This window comes from Vidua chalybeata, chromosome 2 (assembly GCF_026979565.1).
Source record: "Vidua chalybeata isolate OUT-0048 chromosome 2, bVidCha1 merged haplotype, whole genome shotgun sequence".
NCBI classification, from domain to species: domain Eukaryota; kingdom Metazoa; phylum Chordata; class Aves; order Passeriformes; family Viduidae; genus Vidua; species Vidua chalybeata.
This window is the reverse complement of record NC_071531.1, coordinates 71,830,923-71,849,151: the sequence shown is the minus strand read 5'-3', so window position 1 is coordinate 71,849,151 and position 18,229 is coordinate 71,830,923. Positions and strand designations below refer to the sequence as shown.

At 42.4% G+C, this 18,229-nt stretch overlaps 2 protein-coding genes across 2 annotated transcripts in view; one reads left to right on the top strand and one right to left on the bottom strand.

Moving 5' to 3' along the window:
- The window catches only part of TBX15 (T-box transcription factor 15), an 89,692-nt gene extending 81,197 nt beyond the window's left edge, over positions 1–8,495 (top strand). Inside the window, exon 8 of the mRNA XM_053934898.1 lies at positions 6,173–8,495. Within this exon, the coding sequence (XP_053790873.1) occupies positions 6,173–6,957 (785 nt within the window). The 3' untranslated portion in view covers positions 6,958–8,495. The remainder of the gene's footprint in view (positions 1–6,172) is intronic.
- A 4,193-nt stretch (positions 8,496–12,688) lies between these two features.
- Positions 12,689–18,229, bottom strand: part of LOC128783724 (uncharacterized) — a 115,107-nt gene continuing 109,566 nt past the window's right edge. Inside the window, exon 4 of the mRNA XM_053934754.1 lies at positions 12,689–13,017. Coding sequence (XP_053790729.1) covers positions 12,689–13,017 — 329 coding nt within the window. The remainder of the gene's footprint in view (positions 13,018–18,229) is intronic.

The window sequence follows — 18,229 nt, the reverse complement described above, 5'->3', positions numbered from 1 at the left end:
GGCCAGCTCCATTTGGAAGGCTGGAGAGTTGCATTATCATGGCTCTGTGCCCAAGTGAATATAAACTACCTCTCAGGAGGGCTTATTTACTCAAGCTAAGTGCCAGGAGGAGAGTTGTGAGCCAGGTGAATGACTAGTGGCCACAGTCCCTTTCTTCTGTGCCCCCAGGTGCATTGGATACATGCCTATCATATGATGAAGATGCCAACATATTGGGCAGATGTCAGAAGAGGGACTGTGGCTCCTCTAGAAGATGGATAGGTGAGGTTGTGCACCTATCAATCCAAGCATCAGGTCCTGTTCACATATGGAGGTAGAAGGAGATTACCTGGCTGTGACTGTGGGCTGGACACTGTCCTTTAGGCTCTGCACAGCCTGCAGGCCGTGGGCTGACCATGGTTCGTGTCTGGCCACAAGCTAAACTAGCTTGTAGGTGGGAGTGGGCTAAGCTCTTGCACTCAAAGAATAACTTTGTGCTGCCTGACCCATCAAAATGTAAAATCTTTAGACAAACCACCTTGCTGTTCCCATCCTTGTCAGAAAGGATGTAGAGCACAAACTCTGAGGACATGCAGCCACATCTGTTTGCAATGTGACAGTGAATACCAGGTCAACCCTGGGTGAGACCAGCCATGCTGAGAACTGCAGGTTGTGACCAAGTTGCCCAAACTTCTCTAAAGCTCTGTTTGTCTGGTGAGACTCTGCCATTGCACAGGGTATGGCATTCATGTTCAGGTATGTTGGCTGATGGCAGCTCTGCACTGAGCAAGGACTTCAAGGACCAAGAGGTTTGTATGGAGGCACTGCAGGTAATGGTAGCATTCAATGCCTGGAAACATTAGCAAGGAAAATATGCTGCAGTGGAGTCCAAAATTTGATTTATGTGCACCTTTCAGATAAAGGAGGTTGGGATAAGTTGAGGGTCAAGTGAATAGTATGGTGTCATTCGTAAGAGAGATCCCAGAAAATTTTCCATGCACAATTGCTTCAGACTCCCTTGGCACTGATGCTCTCCCCACTATCTTGCTGTTGCCAGAAAGCTCCTTTGGCAATGCTGGCTTCTGGCAGATGCATTTTCCATCTACACTGCAGTGTTAGAAATTCTCTACGTGACCTGCCTTCTGTGGAAGAGGTCCCTGTAGCATTTCAGATGCCCTGGCATGCTGAATGTTTCCAGAATATTCTAACCGCTCATTTTAAGGCACATCATACCTATGGACTACGTATGTTTGGGCTGCAGTTTACCCTGAAATTGTCCTTAACACAAGCTCAGTCTAGGTAAAAGCAAAAACAAGGGTTTATTTGGAACATACAGGGAGACAGCACCATTACTGTGGCATAGATGGACACAAGTGACAGGAAGGAAATACCAGTCATAAGTTATTTGAGATGATATTTTAATGGCCCTTCTTGTTGATACCCAAAGGAAAAGCTGTAATTTCTTCCCTAGGCCTTGTGGGCATCTATCTGACACTGGTGCATAGACAGCATTTCTATTTGGTGCCACAAGAGTGACAAGAAGAGGAAGGTTTGCCTTTACATCCCACCCTTTCCACATGGTATCCCTGTCTTCCACCATGATTTCATTCTTCTTTTTCCCTACTTCTCAGTCCCAGTTTGCAAATTTTGACTTCTCTTGCACTTGATCGTTCTCCAGTTCCCATAATTGAAAATGCTTTTATCCTTTTGATAAGGTCAGCTTAGTTATCACTTGTATGCCCAGAGAACAAGCTCCTTTCAGGATGACAGCATTGCTTGGCTAAGTCCTGGACAGAATAGCAGGACACCGCGAGGACAGACACTTTCACCTGCTATGTGGGGCAGGGTTCAGATACAAAGGAGGGGCCTTTGAAATTCTGAACCTTCTATTTTATACAAATGTTACTCGATAACAGCACAATGCCTGCAGAGCCAAAAAAATGATCTTTTAGGGGCTGCTCAAAATAATAATTAATCACTCTAGAATCATGGTAAGTGTGGAGGTGAGAGATACTGTGACATCTCTGGTAAATGCTTTTGGTGTTGGCAACTATTTCCAGGGGAAATGGTGGGTAGAGAAAAGGAACAGAGGACAACTATCGAGGGATTCATTGTATTCTTGCTTAAATGTGGTTTCACTTGACTTAAACCAGACCTAACATAGTTTTGTGTATCAGTTTAACTAGATTGGTTTCTATCCATGCCTTCCATTGAAATGACACATACATCTGTTTTTCCAAGACTGTGGTATGGTGTGGATATATTTACTGGGCTTGCTGCCATCTCTAGGGGTATTTGGCTGACTTTGTTACAGCTACAGACCAAGTTATAACTTCACAAAAGTCCAGGTTGTGTATGGCCCATACTTAGGGCCGCCAACAAAGATGGCTAAGAAATGTCTTTCAGGGCAGAGTGGAGCTGGTCTGAAGAGAATGAGCTGAGACAAGCCTTGCTTTGTATTATTTCCTGTTCCACTTAAAGGTATAAAGATTACTCTGCAAATGATCAGGAACTTCCTGCTTCTGCATTATGCTCTGTTGCAGCAGAAGTGTGGCGTGTCCTGTGCTTGTGGTTGGCATTGGTAGCAAAGCATTCTTGAAAGAGAGTTGTTAGGTTTGGTACTTGCTCCAAGTCCATACGTTGATGGATTTCTTACCTCCTCATAATTTTGAAGTTACGGAGAGAAAGAAAAATCTTTTTTACTCTGTTTCCTAACTGTTGTGTTGTCACTTCAGGGTTTTCCTGTTGGTCTGCAAATAGGGGTTATTCAAAGTAGAATCACTCAGTCCTTCTTTGGAGGTGACCTGAAATGTGCAATTCTCAGTTTTGGAACCATTAAGCAACCCTTGAAACTGCTAACAAGCAAAACTTACTCTGTGTAGCCAAAGCCTCAGTTATGGGTAGGACTGGATTGTAGCTTCTCAGCAGATGAATGAAGTCTAATGACCCCCAATTTAAATGCAAATTAGACAAGCAGATTTCTCTGTACCTTCCTCTCACATCTTAAGGATCCTTATTCCAACAAGTAGGATGAAGGATTCACTTCTTTATTCTTTCTAGATTGTCTTCTAAGTATCTTTGACAGCCATGTAAGCCACAGGCAGATGTTCACACTATAATATATCCTCTAGAGAAAGTGAGAAAGTGATATATCTATATCTGTGAACATATTAAAAACTCAAGGCTTCAAATATTAATACTTGAATTAATAGGAAAAAAAAAAAAACGAAGAAAACATAAAGCTTTAAAGTTTCAAAACAAGCTTGACAAAGTTAAGAACTTGCTTGTTAGAAAATTCTCGTAAGCAAACAGATTTGGAGAATTCAGGAATAGGTAGGAATTCACAGTCTGAACCTGTGCTTTGTAACTCTGGTTGTTCAGTTTAGTAAGGGAACCCACAGTTGGCTGTTTACAGTGGTAATGAATATGACATCTCTCCCTGGTAACTGATGTGTGCGCTTTTCTCCTACCGAGTTGATCAAGTTTAGCTCTGGGGCAAAGGAAGACTGAAATTAAGACATTGTATTTAATAATTTATTCTATATATTTAATTTCAAACAGATCATTAAATACTCATATACATATGCATTTTAATTTATTCTCCAGACACAGTCAGCAAGGGAGTCACTTTCTGCAGTTTGTTAATGAAATAAATGGTGTAAAGAGTCAAAAGCAGGATTACTGTGGGTTAAATACATCTCACTTTGTGCTATATTTGTTTTGTGATTGTTTGACGTTTGTATTTTGGGCTTGGATAACTAGAAGATGATACATGAGTTCAGCTGTCTGCTTGTTCTCCCTGTTAGAGGTTGTGCTCTTTACAGCAGGGATAACAAAAAATAGTGTCTGTAGTTGTGTTCAATCTTACCTTTATCAGCAATTTCAACTAAAACAGGCTGCAATAGAACTACTTGTGTAGAGGTCAACTTTCCCTTCTGCTGATCCTACTGCAATACTGACAATCTGTAAAAGACAGATAGGGAGGAAGGCTGGAGGAGGTACCATCTTTACTTACCACAGCCAAAATAGCCCCAGGTTGTCTGACAGAAACATTAAATGAACCAGGAAATTGTAGCCTTTAAAATAAATGCTAAATTAGAAACTTACACAACAAGCCTTTGAACTCTGGAGCTAAAATACGTGAGCAAGTTTGAGCATATCGGTATTGTCAAGAAGTGAAAGCAGAGTCCATGGTGGCATTTGAATATTCAATTTCTCTCATTTACTTTAATGGAGATTTGATGCAATGCTTCTCTTTTATGCGTCGGAATGAATGACAAAACGAGTCAGTGGCTCAGCAATAACTGGTAAGCATTCCTCCCCATGGCTGGTAATGGGAATGACTGCTTTGACTTGGCAACACAGAAATATGCCTTTTGTTAGTGTTGCCTGGGTCAACAGCAAACACTCCAGGCTGTGCTTACCCAGTGCTGTTTCTCTTATTTTTTCTGAATCTGGGTTAAAAAAAAATTAAATTACAACATCATAAATATTATTAGTGTCTCAAGGTTACATTTTCACTCCCCATTCTGTTTCATCCTAGATGTGTCAGAAAAATTCAGATATAATCTCACTTTCATTCTCACCATCATATACTTACACAGAACAAGTCTTTCTAGTCCATCTCTTAACTACTATCATCACCTATGCTCTTTCATCAAGCAACACTGCATTAAGTTCTTCCTTTTTTTTCTTTTTTTTTTTTTTTTTTTTTTTAGCAGCAGACCTAGGCTGGTCTCAAAATCCTGCTGGATTTTTTTTCCATAAGGTGATACACAAAAAAGTTGTTCCTTATTTTTGATCCTCAATGTGCAATCTCTGCCTTGGTGAAATTTCATCTGCCCATTCAACCCATTCAAACACTGTCTTTTCAATTCCCTTTGCCTCTCATCTGTAGTCTTCTACCTTGTTGGAAATGCTGCCTCCCAGTTCCTCTGGATCTGTTTATTGCCTGGTCAAATTTTTTCACCAGCAGTTCTTTGGTTCTTTTACAAGAGTGTCCAGTGTTGGTTGCCCTAATGCAGAAAGGGAATCTCGTGCAAAGAGAATAGTCAAATGAAAATAAAAGGTTTCACATCAGAAAACTGAATTATTTTACACACAGAATGGATTTTCCTGGTTGTTCAAGGAAGCTTCCTCCAGTTCAGAATGTTGCCTATAAATAATTACTTCTTAAGCTCAAAATTGTGCCATAATCTTTTTCATAACACTTACTTTCAGGTTGCTACCATTCTTGGTAGTATTACACAGTATTATTTTCCCAGGTCAGAACATGTAAGTATCCCTGCTGTGCAGAATGGTCAATTCCATTATTCATAGCAAAAATATTGTAAAATGTGCTGATGCTACTGACATGCATATATATCAATATTTTGTTAACATCAGTGGTACAACATATGGAATCCCTTTTAAATTCTACACACATGATGGAAAATCCTGACACATCCTCTTTCTGTGCTCTGTGGAGCCGGATATAGCTTGAAACTGTGTCCCTTCATTTTAGTGCTACTTCTGGCTTGAATCAGCACTGCTGCACTGTGAGCCAGCTGACAAAAATGCTGAATAGTGCAGAAGTACAACACACTTTTCAGCCACTTCCTACCGCAAGCCCCCAAGCAGATGATAAAGGGTGTTTGCAGTGGGACCATATAGTTCACTGACTGGTGGTCTTCCTGCCAACCAGGAGAGAGGAGAAATTACCAAATTACCTGGGGATTTTTGGTTTTTGTTTTTTGGTTTTCGGTTTTTGTTTTTTTGTTTTTTTTTTTTTTTTTTTTTTTTTTTTTGTTTGGTTTTTTGTTTGTTTGTTTGTTTGTTTGTTTTTTCCCCTCCCGTAAAAAGAACTAGATAAACATGCCTGGAAATGGCAGATCTCTTGACTGATAGAGCCGTCTTTCCTTGCAGCTTCTCCCAGTGCCTTGGGTTACTCTGTGGCAGGCTTGCTTCCCTCTCCCATTTTAAAAGGGAATAAAATGTCTGTTGAAAAACAAAGTCGTAACAAAAAAGCAGAAGGAAAGACCAAGGGATGCTATTAATAAAGTGAGGGCCCTTGCCAAGAAAGGCTGAATTTTCCAGTGGCCATTTTACCACCCTTGCTTCTTTATTGAACTAAGCTGTTTTTTTAATGAGGCCGTCTCATTTTGCAGATGTGGTTCTGGGTGCTGAACATCCTCCCATGCGTTTTGTTTTGCAGGGGGCAGCACAGGAACATCCCCAACCACCTCCAGCACGGGGACCCCGTCACCATCCGCTTCTTCTCACCTTCTCTCTCCATCCTGCTCTCCTCCAGCCTTCCATCTGGCCCCCAACACTTTCAATGTTGGCTGCCGGGAGAGTCAGCTTTGCAACCTCAACCTGTCTGATTATCCTCCTTGTGCCAGAAGCAACATGGCAGCACTGCAGAGCTACCCAGGGCTGAGCGACGGGGGCTACAACCGACTGCAGAGCAGCACCGCTTCTGCCTCGCAGCCCTCCGAAACCTTCATGCCTCAGAGGACTCCCTCCTTGATCTCAGGAATGCCGGCTCCTTCCTCCCTGCCCAGCAACAGCAAGATGGAAGCATACAGTGGCCAGCTGGGATCTTTCCCCAGCTCTCAGTTTCAGTATGTCATGCAAGCAGGCAACCCTGCCTCCACCTCCTCCTCTTCACACATGTTTGGTGGTGGCCACATGCAGCAGAGCTCCTACAATGCCTTCTCCCTGCACAATCCCTACAACCTCTATGGATACAATTTCCCTGCTTCCCCCAGGCTGGCGGCAAGCCCAGAGAAACTCACCACCTCCCAAAGCACTTTACTCTGCTCTTCCCCCTCCAGTGGGGCCTTTGGAGAGAGGCAATACCTTTCCACAGGGATGGATCACGGGATGCACATGATCAGCCCTCCCTCCAGCAACCAGCAGACGGCTGCCGCCTGTGACAACAGGCAGTACGGAGCGGTTCAGGGCTCCTCCTCACAGATGTCTGTGCACATGGTCTAACAAGCCTTGCCTTTCCTTGGCATCGAAGGCAGCCAGACCTTCATCGTTCTGGGCTGAACCCATCCCAGTACTCTTTTGCCTTCAAACTTATAGTGGAACTAGTATTGTAACGATAAACAAGAACATAAGCCATCTAGATGTGTGCCCCAGAACCTTCTGGAGAGCCTTGACTGACAGCCATTGCAGCTTGTTGTAGCCCAGGGCCTCCAGACTGGCACTGAGCATCTGCTTTTTCTGGACATTGCAGAGAAGAGGGCATGAATTTCACAAGGAGCTGGAGAGAAGCAGCTGAATTTACTGTTTTATGCATTAACTTTAGGCAGTGTGATCTTTCAGCGTGAAGGGATCCATTCCCTGTGCTGTCTCCTCCGAGTGTTGAAGAAGGGCAGTCTCCCCGGGCTTCATCTTCTGAAGCTGCACTGCCCAAGTCTCTAAAGACCTCCCCGTTCCCAGACAGTTCCTCACTGCCAGAGTGGCTCAGCCCATTTCTGAAACCAGCAAGGCCTGTGGGTCTTTCCTCCACTGTAGCACAGGAATGGCGCTGCTGGGCTGGAGCTTCTTCTGAAGAGGTTTCTCATTTTCACCACGGCTCTGCCCAGCCGGCTGTTTCTTTATGGAGGTCAAGCTGACCAGCACTCAACCTGCAGAAGGAGATGGGAGAGAGAGGAGAGAAAAGTTTTAGCTCACAAATGAGACTCAGACAGAAGCGGGGATGGAACTTTGGAGAGGTGAATGGGGGGAGGGGGCTCAGCTCCTGTTGACTTGACTGGAAGTAATGCAGCGAAACCAAATGGATGACAGCCTTTGTGGGGAATGTGTGTCTCCCACAGCACTCATCCCAGTGGGGAGAAACTGTCCAGACTGAGCTCAAGGGAAGAGTGATGAAAAAAGAGAGCTCTACAGGAGTGCAGCTGACCTTGCATGTGAGAATTGCCATAGAAAACCATTAGCATTTCAGAAGCAGTGAGGTTGAGTATTTGCCAACCTTCCACCTGCCACATGGTCTCTGTTTAACCAAATAGATCATTGCCTTTTAACATCTTTATTTTCTGGGTTTTTTTCCCCTTGTTCTTTTTTTTTTTTCCTCTTTTCTTTTCAAATCCTTTAAAAATAAGAAAACATTTGTAGCTTGGTGCAAGCTATGCATTTAAGTTGTGTGAAAATGCAAATACCAAGTAACAGAATACAGATATTATTGAGAGTTGTTGTGAGGTGTTGTAGATAAATGTATTTATATGCCTAGTGGGGTATTCAATATTATGAATATAAACGAGGGCAATAAAAATGGTATGTAAAATATGTATGAAGAAAAAGCTGTATAAAGATTTGCCCTATGCACGGAACTCTGTTTCTAAGTGCCAAGCACAGAAAGCGCTAAATAAATCTTTGCAATTGTTCCTTCTGTGTTCTTCTCTGTCTGTGAGGCTTCCTCAGTGGTTTTCTAGAGACATTTTTAAAATACTGTCACATATGTTTGCACAACAGAAGGGGTGAAGATATGGTGCCAGATTGTGAAGTCCAGGCAATATTGCAATAAAAATAAAAATTCTGTCTTCTCAAGAAATTAAAAAAAATGAGTCCTTGGAATTTGTAAGTTGTCTTCTTCACAGGAAGTGTATCTTAAAAACAGCTTGAGTTGTTATTTTGATTATTGAAGAAGCTCTTCTGAACAATTTTTCACAGTCAGTACAGCCAATGATACTTTAAAATAGCAATATAGTTTATTTCTCATTTAAAAATAGTTTCAAAATGTAATTCTGAGGTATGTGTCAGTTTTTCATTTGTACTATAATTCTAATATGAGATTGAGACATTAATAGTGAAAGCTGTGGGAGGCTGAAGCCCCTTCAAACCTGGCTGTAAGTTATGGCTGCAGAGTTTACAGCTCTCCTTGTGTCAATAAACTTCTTTTCCCCTGAATTGAAAAAGCACCAGAAAGGTAGAAAGACCTTTAAAGATCAATTCTGCAAGCATTTCTTTATTTTTGTTTTTACAAGGGAAGTTAAATATACCAATGCCATTCCCAGTTCTGTGCCTAGTCTGTCTGACTGTATTCTGGTTTTTACTGCGTCTAGCCTTGGAGGCTGCTGAAAAGGGTAGGGGGGATTATGGATGGGGACAACCTGTCCTTCAACTTGTTGTCTCTTGCTTACCCCTAATAATGAATTATTGGTTTAATCTTGACCATGGAGTTTTAGAGCTTTTCTAAAATCCTTTCAGAATCTTTCAGAAATGCCCTTCAACCTATGCTCTGATGTTTGCTTTTAGGTTTAATTCCATTTTATGGCAACAATTTCTATAGGTTAATAGTATGTTGTGTGAGCCGGTATTTCCTTCCACTGGCTCTTTGCATTAGATTGCTCTTTCTTGTTTAATCAAATTAACTCTTTGTGAGTCAGTCTGTATTTCAGCTAGAAGAAGAGACTCAACAAAACCAAAACAATTGTCTGTATTAAAATGCATGTGTCTATTCTGGATTAAACAAACAAACAAAAAAAGAATAAAAAATTATCACTGGAAACAATAGATTAAAAAAGCAAAACATATGCAGGGCACAACCTCAATATTAGTGTGAAGAACTGGTATCTAAGTTTCCACGCATTTTAGTAGGAATCCATGGGTAAGAGCTTTGGGATGGTCACCCAGACTATTCAGCAGTGTGATCCTTCATGTTATTGAGTACTTTTTCCCTGATCTCACCATATTCTTCATAAAATCTTACTGCATTAGTACAAATTGAAATTCCTTTTGGTATGAAGTATATTGACCCCAGGGTGAGCATTCATGGACCTTGTTTATAGACATATTTATTTAACTCTTATGGGGCACATATATAAAATGAGAGAGCTTAGATAGCTAGATAGTAGTTATTCCTTAGTGTTTTGTTGCTGCAGGGTCAGAATAGTCAGCATCAGAACTGAAAAAAAAATAGGAAAAAAAATGTAAGAGAGACTTCCCTGTTTCAAGATGTAAAGTTGTAAGTACACAAATAGTACTTGGTGTGAAAGTTATACTGACAGTTTATGAAGATTAAAAAGATTAAAAACAATCTGATACTGAAAATGAGAAAAAAATTTACACTTTTTCCTTGGCAGTCACTATGGAAAGCAAAACCAGAGCAGTGTTTGGAGGGCAGTATTAGAAATAACGGGACAAACTTGTTAAAATTATTTATTTATGGCTCATTAGGTGCACAAGGGTAACACTCCCCTGAGCAGATAACCTGCTTAAGGCCTTGACACCACCCCAGAAAGATGACATGAGCATTGTATTTGAAGTGGACCCAGGTGTGACAGAAATCTCCTGTACAGCAGTGGCTCTTCTCCCCCTGCCACCCACGTACAGGCACAAGGCCCTGAGCCATTTGCCACCTCTTACTGGAGCCTTCCAGAGAGAGGTGATAGCAGTGGAGAATGGGAGAGATGCACTGGCATCAGTGTGAGATCAGCCAGGTCCAGCTGGCCTGGTGGGCAGCCTGGGTTGCAGAACACACAGCAGCCACCCCCAGCAGACTCCCTTTCCTTGGGTGACTGCCCTAACCACAGGGCTTGAGAGCCCTCCTGGCATGGTCCTGCTCTGATCCAGGACCCCTTTGGTTGCTCATTTGCGAAGTATGTTTGTGTGGGTGGCAGAGGCAGCAATGCTGTGATTCCTGTCCCCTTCCTTCCTTCCCAACTTTACCACGAACATTTGAACGCTTTGACCAGCTTTAAGCAGCTTTGGGATGGAAGTTCTCACATGTTTCTTTAGAAGAAACAGTGGAGGAGGGCAGGGACCTCATTAATTTTCCCAGTGCAGGGAAGGCCACCGTGTAACATCTCATTCAAAGAAGCCACACAAGGAACAGGTGTCCTGCATACAAGCCCCCAAACACAAGTTTCCTCTGGCATATGGATGTTATCAAACACCAGAGGATCTACCCAGAGCTGCAGAAGCCAGGGGGTTTCAACTCCTCCTCTCCTGGGCTGGCCCATTTGGCCTTAGCCCATGCAGGCTTCTGGTTTCCAGTCCAAGAGAAAAGAAGGCTCTGGATCTCCCAGTTCAATGCTGCAAATTTAGAAGGTCAAATATCATGTACCTCTCTGAAGAAGTATCCCTTTGTAGAAGCTGAATCCAAATCCTAGAAGGAGTAATGGAAATCTCAGTGATAGGAGATCTCTCATCTTGCAATACAGGCTGTTCCAAGTGCAAACCTGACAAATTGTTACAGAAATTAAAAGTATGGCACAAAAATAATCAGGGTGGGTTTGCAAGCTCTACAGAATTTATTTAGCTTCATTCCTTAGCACACTGACAGGCATAGGACATCAATATTACCACAGTCAGTGCAGCTCAGCAATGCCAGGACACTGCAAACCAATGCAACGTAGTGTTCCCAGAGGAAATGTAAGCACCATGTGCTTAAGCAAAATGTTCAGGGCACAAACATAATTGCAAATTAAGTTGTACAGGCTGTGACACTCTCTGAAGTATGTGAGAGGCTGGAAGCATTGCTGGTTTGAAGTATTCTGTGTGAGTGTGTGAGGGGTAAGGGCAGGTCAGGCCTTGCCGTGTTGAGGGGATGCCCTGCCCTGCCCACCCTATTCCTAGAGCCTGTATCCCAGCCTGGCAGTGGCTGCCAATCCCTGGCACACCAGAGGCAATGCATTCATCCCTGGAGCCCCTAATCCCCTAATCCAACTCCAAAAATGACCAGAAGTCCCACATGGGGGAAGGGACCAGGAAAGCCAAAGGGTATTTAACTCAGGACATGCAGAAGGACATGTCTTGACCCTCTTGTAATTTCTATCAGCTGAACACTACAGGAATCAGGAATGCTGGCTATATTTGTCCTTTTCTATGTCTTTCTGTCTTTCCATGTCTTTCTGTCTTTCTTTCTTCTTCTAATTCCCTCTTACAGGAATTTTGAGTAACTAAAAATTGAATGGGCTTAGAGTGCTGAGTTGAATGGGCCAAGTTAATGCTTTGGGAAGTGTTTTACATTTCTGGGGGCCTTACAATGCACTACAGCAAAAATTGCAGAAGATGATCTGCTAGAGTGCCGCATTTATTGCATACTGATCGAAGCTTTACTAAGGTGGGTGAGGGCTGACAGATAGCATCTGCCATTAAAAAGTCTTCAGATTATTTTTTCCCCCAACTCGAATAGCTGCATTGACCCAGAGCACACATCCCATGTGAGTTCAGCACTAGCAAATCAGTTTTGCTGGATGTTGCTTGTTGGGCATCACTCTAAATGAAACAACAACATGAAAATGCAGCCAAGGGCTGGGCAGAAGAATGCCTGAGCATGCCCATTGCGTGCCACAGATGTAGTAGAAATGCAGCTATAAAAGCAATGACAGGACTTCATGAGGAGGGTGCTAGTGTGGCCAAGGGACAGTTTGCTATAAATAAGCCAGTTCCTGTCCAGGGAACATCTGACTCCTTCTGCACTTTTTCTTCTATGGAGAGGCAGACTGCAGGAGCTAACTTTTTGACCAAGTCTGTAGCCCAGCATTTTGAATCCAGAGATGGGATCATTTCTGAGAGCTTCTCTGTGGGTCAGCTGGGAGGGACTTCTGTAGCCTGATGCTGACCCACAAAACTTCTGCTGGAAAAGTGGCTCACTCAGTTTTCTCACTGCTTCTTACAGTTTGTGTGTAATTGCTATATAGGAAACTGCATAGAATATGACTAAAATCCATATAACTTTCAAGGGTTATTTCTTCACGTCAGTCACTGCTGCTTATCACCCCAGAGGTGTGACATGGCCACAAATTACAGGAGCGGTGTACAGCTCTTCAAATATCAGCTCCTTTCTGCTACAAAGGTCTCCAACAGTTCTGGCCTGTCTGAACAGAGGATGAGGCTGGAAAAGAGCAGCTCCCATGGACACTGCCACACTGCTGTATTCCGACAGCACGTTGGTGAATGTGACTTCTGTGCTGGATAGTGGTAGGCACCAGCTGATTTTGGGAGGAGTGATAAAGCTCCGCAGTGGGGATAGTTGTGCAATAGCCCATCTCTTGGAGCACTGAGCTAGTTTCTTTTCTGACTCAATGTGGAACTCATTGCATGCTGTGGGGGAGAAGGATTAGAAGCATGTAATTTTACACTGGTTGATGCTCCTACAGATGCTGTTCTTATTCCAGTAATGTTCTGAATTTGTTGAGCATTTTGGAAGCTCTGACATTGAGCTGGATAGAGTGACTTCTGTGGACTAACCTCAGATGCTTCCAGGAGCAGTGCTAGACTCAGTTTAGCTGGGTTGGCCTTTGAGCATTCAGCACTGTGTGCAGCTCAGGGCACTGTTTTCCAGCTGTACTGCAGAGACACAGAGCTGGCCCAAGTGGCGCTGCCAGCAGAGACCATTGCCCTTCTTAGGATGATGGAGAGGGTGGTGCTGCTTCAGCCAAGAAGCTGGTTCAGTTGTTAGCAAACCTGGAGCTTTATGACATATGACAGTGAAGGGGCCTGTGGCTGGCACTTTTCCCTCCAGACTACACTGATGGCAGCCCTGGGGATATTCTGCAGCACCCACAGTATTCCCAGTGTTTCCTTTGTAAGAATTAGGGGTGTCCAGTGACTTGCAGGGAGGTTGACATGGTCTTGGGTTCTTTTCCTACCTGAGTTGGTTTATAACATTTCCCTTAATGTGCAGTCAGGTAATTGCTGGTGAATACAGTTGCATTAAGTTGGTGTAACCAGCCCAGGAACAGGCACAAAGAAAAATGCAGTCCCTGACCTATATTAAATAGGTGATGTAGTTTAGTGATTGGAGACATGATGTAATCACCTGCATTGGTCTCTCTCAGTAAAGCTGGAACAAGTTGCAGTACAATTAACCCTGCAGAAAATGGATTTATCCTGCCAGCCATCCAAGCCAGGGCCAGCACTGTACTCTGTGGTTTATATGATGCTGCCATGCAAAAATCTGTATACAGAAATATGAAGATTAATTAGAAAGCAGCATGAATGCAGAAGGGTGTGGAAAAGCAGTAGAAGAACAAGAGAGCAAGGGTGCAAAGAATGGCCTGTACTGATAGCCAGGGACATGATCAATGGCAGTGAAACTGGTAAGCTCTGAGGAATGTGTTGTTCCACCCAAATCACAGCACATGTGACTCACCAGCAGAAACCCTGCAAGCAGCAATGGGAGAGTGGCAGTGAGACTGCAGTGCACTGCTGTGGCATTTCTCTTACTGTAACCCCAACAAGAAGTCTAAATTTGCTAGCAAGCTACCCAAAATGGGGAAGGAGAAGACAAGTGCAGCAATGTCACCCAAGATTTACAGTGGATAATTAACCAAAATTCAAAGGTTAAAGTTCAATACCTGTGACTCCTGAAATATATGCAAGATCTGTCCAAATGCCAATACATTATCATCAGTGCAAAGAAAGCCAGAAGATGAAGAAGTTTCAAGGGCAATCATTCCAGAATACTTGGAGACATGCATTTTGGAGCTTGTGAGTTCCATGTGTGAGTTGGCAGTGTAATATTTTTTCTAGAAAACTAAGTAAAAAAATCACTTCTAAAAATGAAATAAAAATTACTTCCACTTCTATACAGTATTGTACTTTTTTACATGAGTTCCTACAGCTGTAGTATTATCCATAAAATACTGCAACTACTAACTCTGTAAACATTACAAAGTCAAGTTTTATAGGAGACCAGAGGAAACCAACACAAAAATTTGGTGATCTGAGGAAAGAAAAAAAAGCTAAAGATTATGTAAAAGAAGGTTGATCTAACATGAAGAAACCTGTATTAAAAAAAAAAAAAATAAAGTGCATGCATCCAAAACAAGAGAGACTTGACTATGGTCACATAGTAAAGGGAACAGCATAGTCTGAAAAGATATTTTGTGGATAGCTCAGTTACTTTTAGATAATGAGTAATAAGCTGCTTTCCTTCTTGGATGGATAATTTGAAATTATCCAAAGGAGCTTGAGATGCTCTAGCTTCTGACCACACAGACAAAAGTCATATCAACAGAAAAAATGAAACTTTGGAAGGAAACACATTCACTTCTTCGATGTGAAATGTGCTGTATTAAATTTGTTGTTTACACTGTATGCACTATTTTAGGCACTGTTTATCACAACTAGTCATTGAGCACAATTGAAAGCACATTAAACTGGCTACATTGCCTATACACCAACATAAATGGTTTTAGGCAAAGCCTAATTGTTCTTTCTTTATTTAGGGTGACAAAAACACCATGAAATATTAGGAGTAATTTCAGTTGTCTGCCCCTGTAAATTGGAAATATTTTTCCATTACTGCCGTGATCTTGGAAGGAAACAATTTGATACAAAGAACTTGTGGAGACAAAAATCTATTTTGTAGTCATTCTTGATTTATCATGCTTGGTTTCTGTAAAAAAAAAATGAAGACCCTGACTCCTGTTGCAGGTCTACTCATGCAAAAATCCAAACTGGGGAACTAAATAATTCTGGAACCTGTGTTCTCCACCCTTAAGGACATGGTGGGGAGGTCCTGAATGCCATAAGAGAAATGGAAGGCTGGAAATATCTGCCTAACATAACCATAGATCAAGCTGTCAAGTCAGGCTTATAAATAGTACAAAGTGACAGAGGCAGAGAGGTGGAGCAAGGCTTAGCTGTCATATGGCCTTAGTTCTTTGGCTTCTCCTTTCTAATATCCAGGCCACATTCACCCTGTGAGTGTCTGAGTGTGCCATGATACCTGATGTGAAGGGATCCTTTGATGTCCATCTCTTTCAGGCCTAAGCTGGTAGACTATTCCATGTTCATTGTATTGGCACCAACGAGGTATTAATAAGAAACACAGTCACAGCCTCATACCAATCCATGTGACCCATGTTCAGGCCAGCCCTTGACACTCTGTTCCAGCAGTGATTTAGTTTTCATTTTATACAAGTTGTGAAGAGAATATAGAACAACAGAAGGGAAATGCAAGGGGAATATTTAATAGAGTGGCTTTTCAAGCTGAATTTAGCTGTGGAACAGAGTTGCAGCTGTAAACCTTGGGGAAGTCTATGGGGTCAGTCAGTCCTGGGTGGGCTGTGGATTGGCTGGGTGGGCTGGGTGGGCTGGGTGGACTGGGTGGACTGGATGCCCAGAGCTAATGCCCAACACTTCTACAGCAGAAGGAGTAACAGCATCCATGGGTTGCCCTTACAAGGTAAGCAGGCATGCTTAATTTCAATTGAGCTTGAATCCAAACCTAAAAAATTCTCTGTGTTCATCCATCCATAATATCTATGTTTTTTCTCCCTTCATCTGTTGCCACAATTGTGCCACCTGGGGGTTCCTTAAATTCAGTTCTCCTCTACTTTTACCCATGTTTCCCAGAATGCTGGCAGCTGCAATATAATGAGATTATTTATGATTTTTAAATATAATCTTCTGATGTATCTCCCAGGCCAGCAAAGCAACAACCCAGCAAATCTCACTGAACCAGAGCTGCCTGTAGCAATCCCAAAGTGCCCAGCCATCCATTTCTATTTCCTGGTTTCACTGGTTTCTCACTGCACTTTTTCAGATTTCCTTTTGGACCTTTTTTAAAAATTATTTTTACAGCAATAATGCAAAGAAAAATGTTATTGGCTGCCAGTGTTCAATCCCATAGCGTCATTGGAGACAGAGCCTTTTTCCCATGAATTTTTCCCATTTTGGTAGTGTACAGAGTAAAATGGAAGCTCTGTCCTCAGCATTGTCCTGAGACATGGACAAGGTGTCCTTGACCCAGCCGGTCCTGAGAGAGAGTCTGCAGTGATATGAGTGGATGTGCTCCCAGAGGTGTCAGGTCTCAGCAGGTAGAATATCTTCTATTCCTGCATTTCCTTCACCCACGTGAGGCCTTGCCTTTTCACACATACTTTAGACTGAACACATTTCTAATGCAGCAAGAGGAAACTCATCTCCAGTGTGAGAATAAGTTGGTTTCTTTTCAGCAAATTTATTGGGCATTTATGTCTAAATACAGACTTGCTTATAACGACAAAAAAATTAAAATTTTTATTAAATTCCATTTTATGTTGATAATTTTTTAAACTCTTTTTTGTTGTTGTTGTTCTGTATAGTCAGGGAAAAAAACCCTGTAACCTCCTCTTTCTTATAGTACTTCAAAATTTATCTGCAGCTTTCCATGGCCAAAGCAGTTAGAGAAAAACTGAAATCCCTGTAGCTCCCTTGCTGGTCAAAGCATTTTATAGAGAATAAACCAAAAAAAGGTCTTGCCCTTGGCCATGTGTGCCAATCTCTGCTGCATTATTGCAAAACTGTTATCACTGCCAGAAGCAATGACAAAGTCCCCATCTTTGCCAATTTGGCACTGTATAAAGGTAACGTAGCTCAATTTATACTTTAATATTTAAGTGAAATGGAGGGAAGCGCGTGCTGTGTGATGGCTGACACCACCGAGCACAGGTGTCAAGTCTGAGCTGTATTTTTCCCATCACTGCTGCAACACAAACCAAACATGCAGGTTTAGTGGGACCAAGCTTAGTATTTTATCACCGACCCATGGCAAGGTGGTGGTGGAAGAATTTCCAGCTGAGGCTGCAATGCACAGGCAGGAAAACTTCATCATAGCGTGCTCCTCCAGAGCAGTCCTGCTGCTAGCCAGCAGAAATCTCCTGGATGCAACTCCTGGCTCCTTGCAAGACTGTGGAGCTGAGAATTGCACCCTGGAAACACAACCCTTGTGCCAATGGTGCTCTGCAGTTTGGTTTGATTCTCCCTCTGTGTGCAGGTAAACACAGCCCTGTGCCAGCAGCCACGTGTAGGTGCACAGAGAAAAAAAGGCAGTTGCTCAAACAATATGGAATGGAGGGCTGGAGAAAGGCACATTGAAAATGTAAAGGACATTTATGTTCAAGGAAGGTGTGAGAACTTCAGGAAGAGCCAAATTACAAAAAAAAAAGTGAGTACTTCAAGCAGCCAAATTAAACAAGACACAATGGGGGCCAACTTTGCCTCCCAGGCATTTCACAAGCCCACACCCCAGAGTTCAGGGGGTGCTGGGGGGAGAACCACGTGTCCCTCTAGGTCTTATTTAACTTGGCCATGTGTAAGGAATTTTAACTCTTTTGTGACTTGCAGATTTCTACAGCACTTGATTATTGCCCTTTTTTTCTTCTTTATTTCTGGGTACCTTTTATTGGACAAATTTTAAATCCTTCAGAAAACAAATAATTTCTTTTAGTTTAAAAAATAATCATTGGAGACAAAGCATAAAGTCATTTCCATAATAGTATCTTGGAAGAAAATAGATACAGTATTTTGGAAAGAATTTGAAATG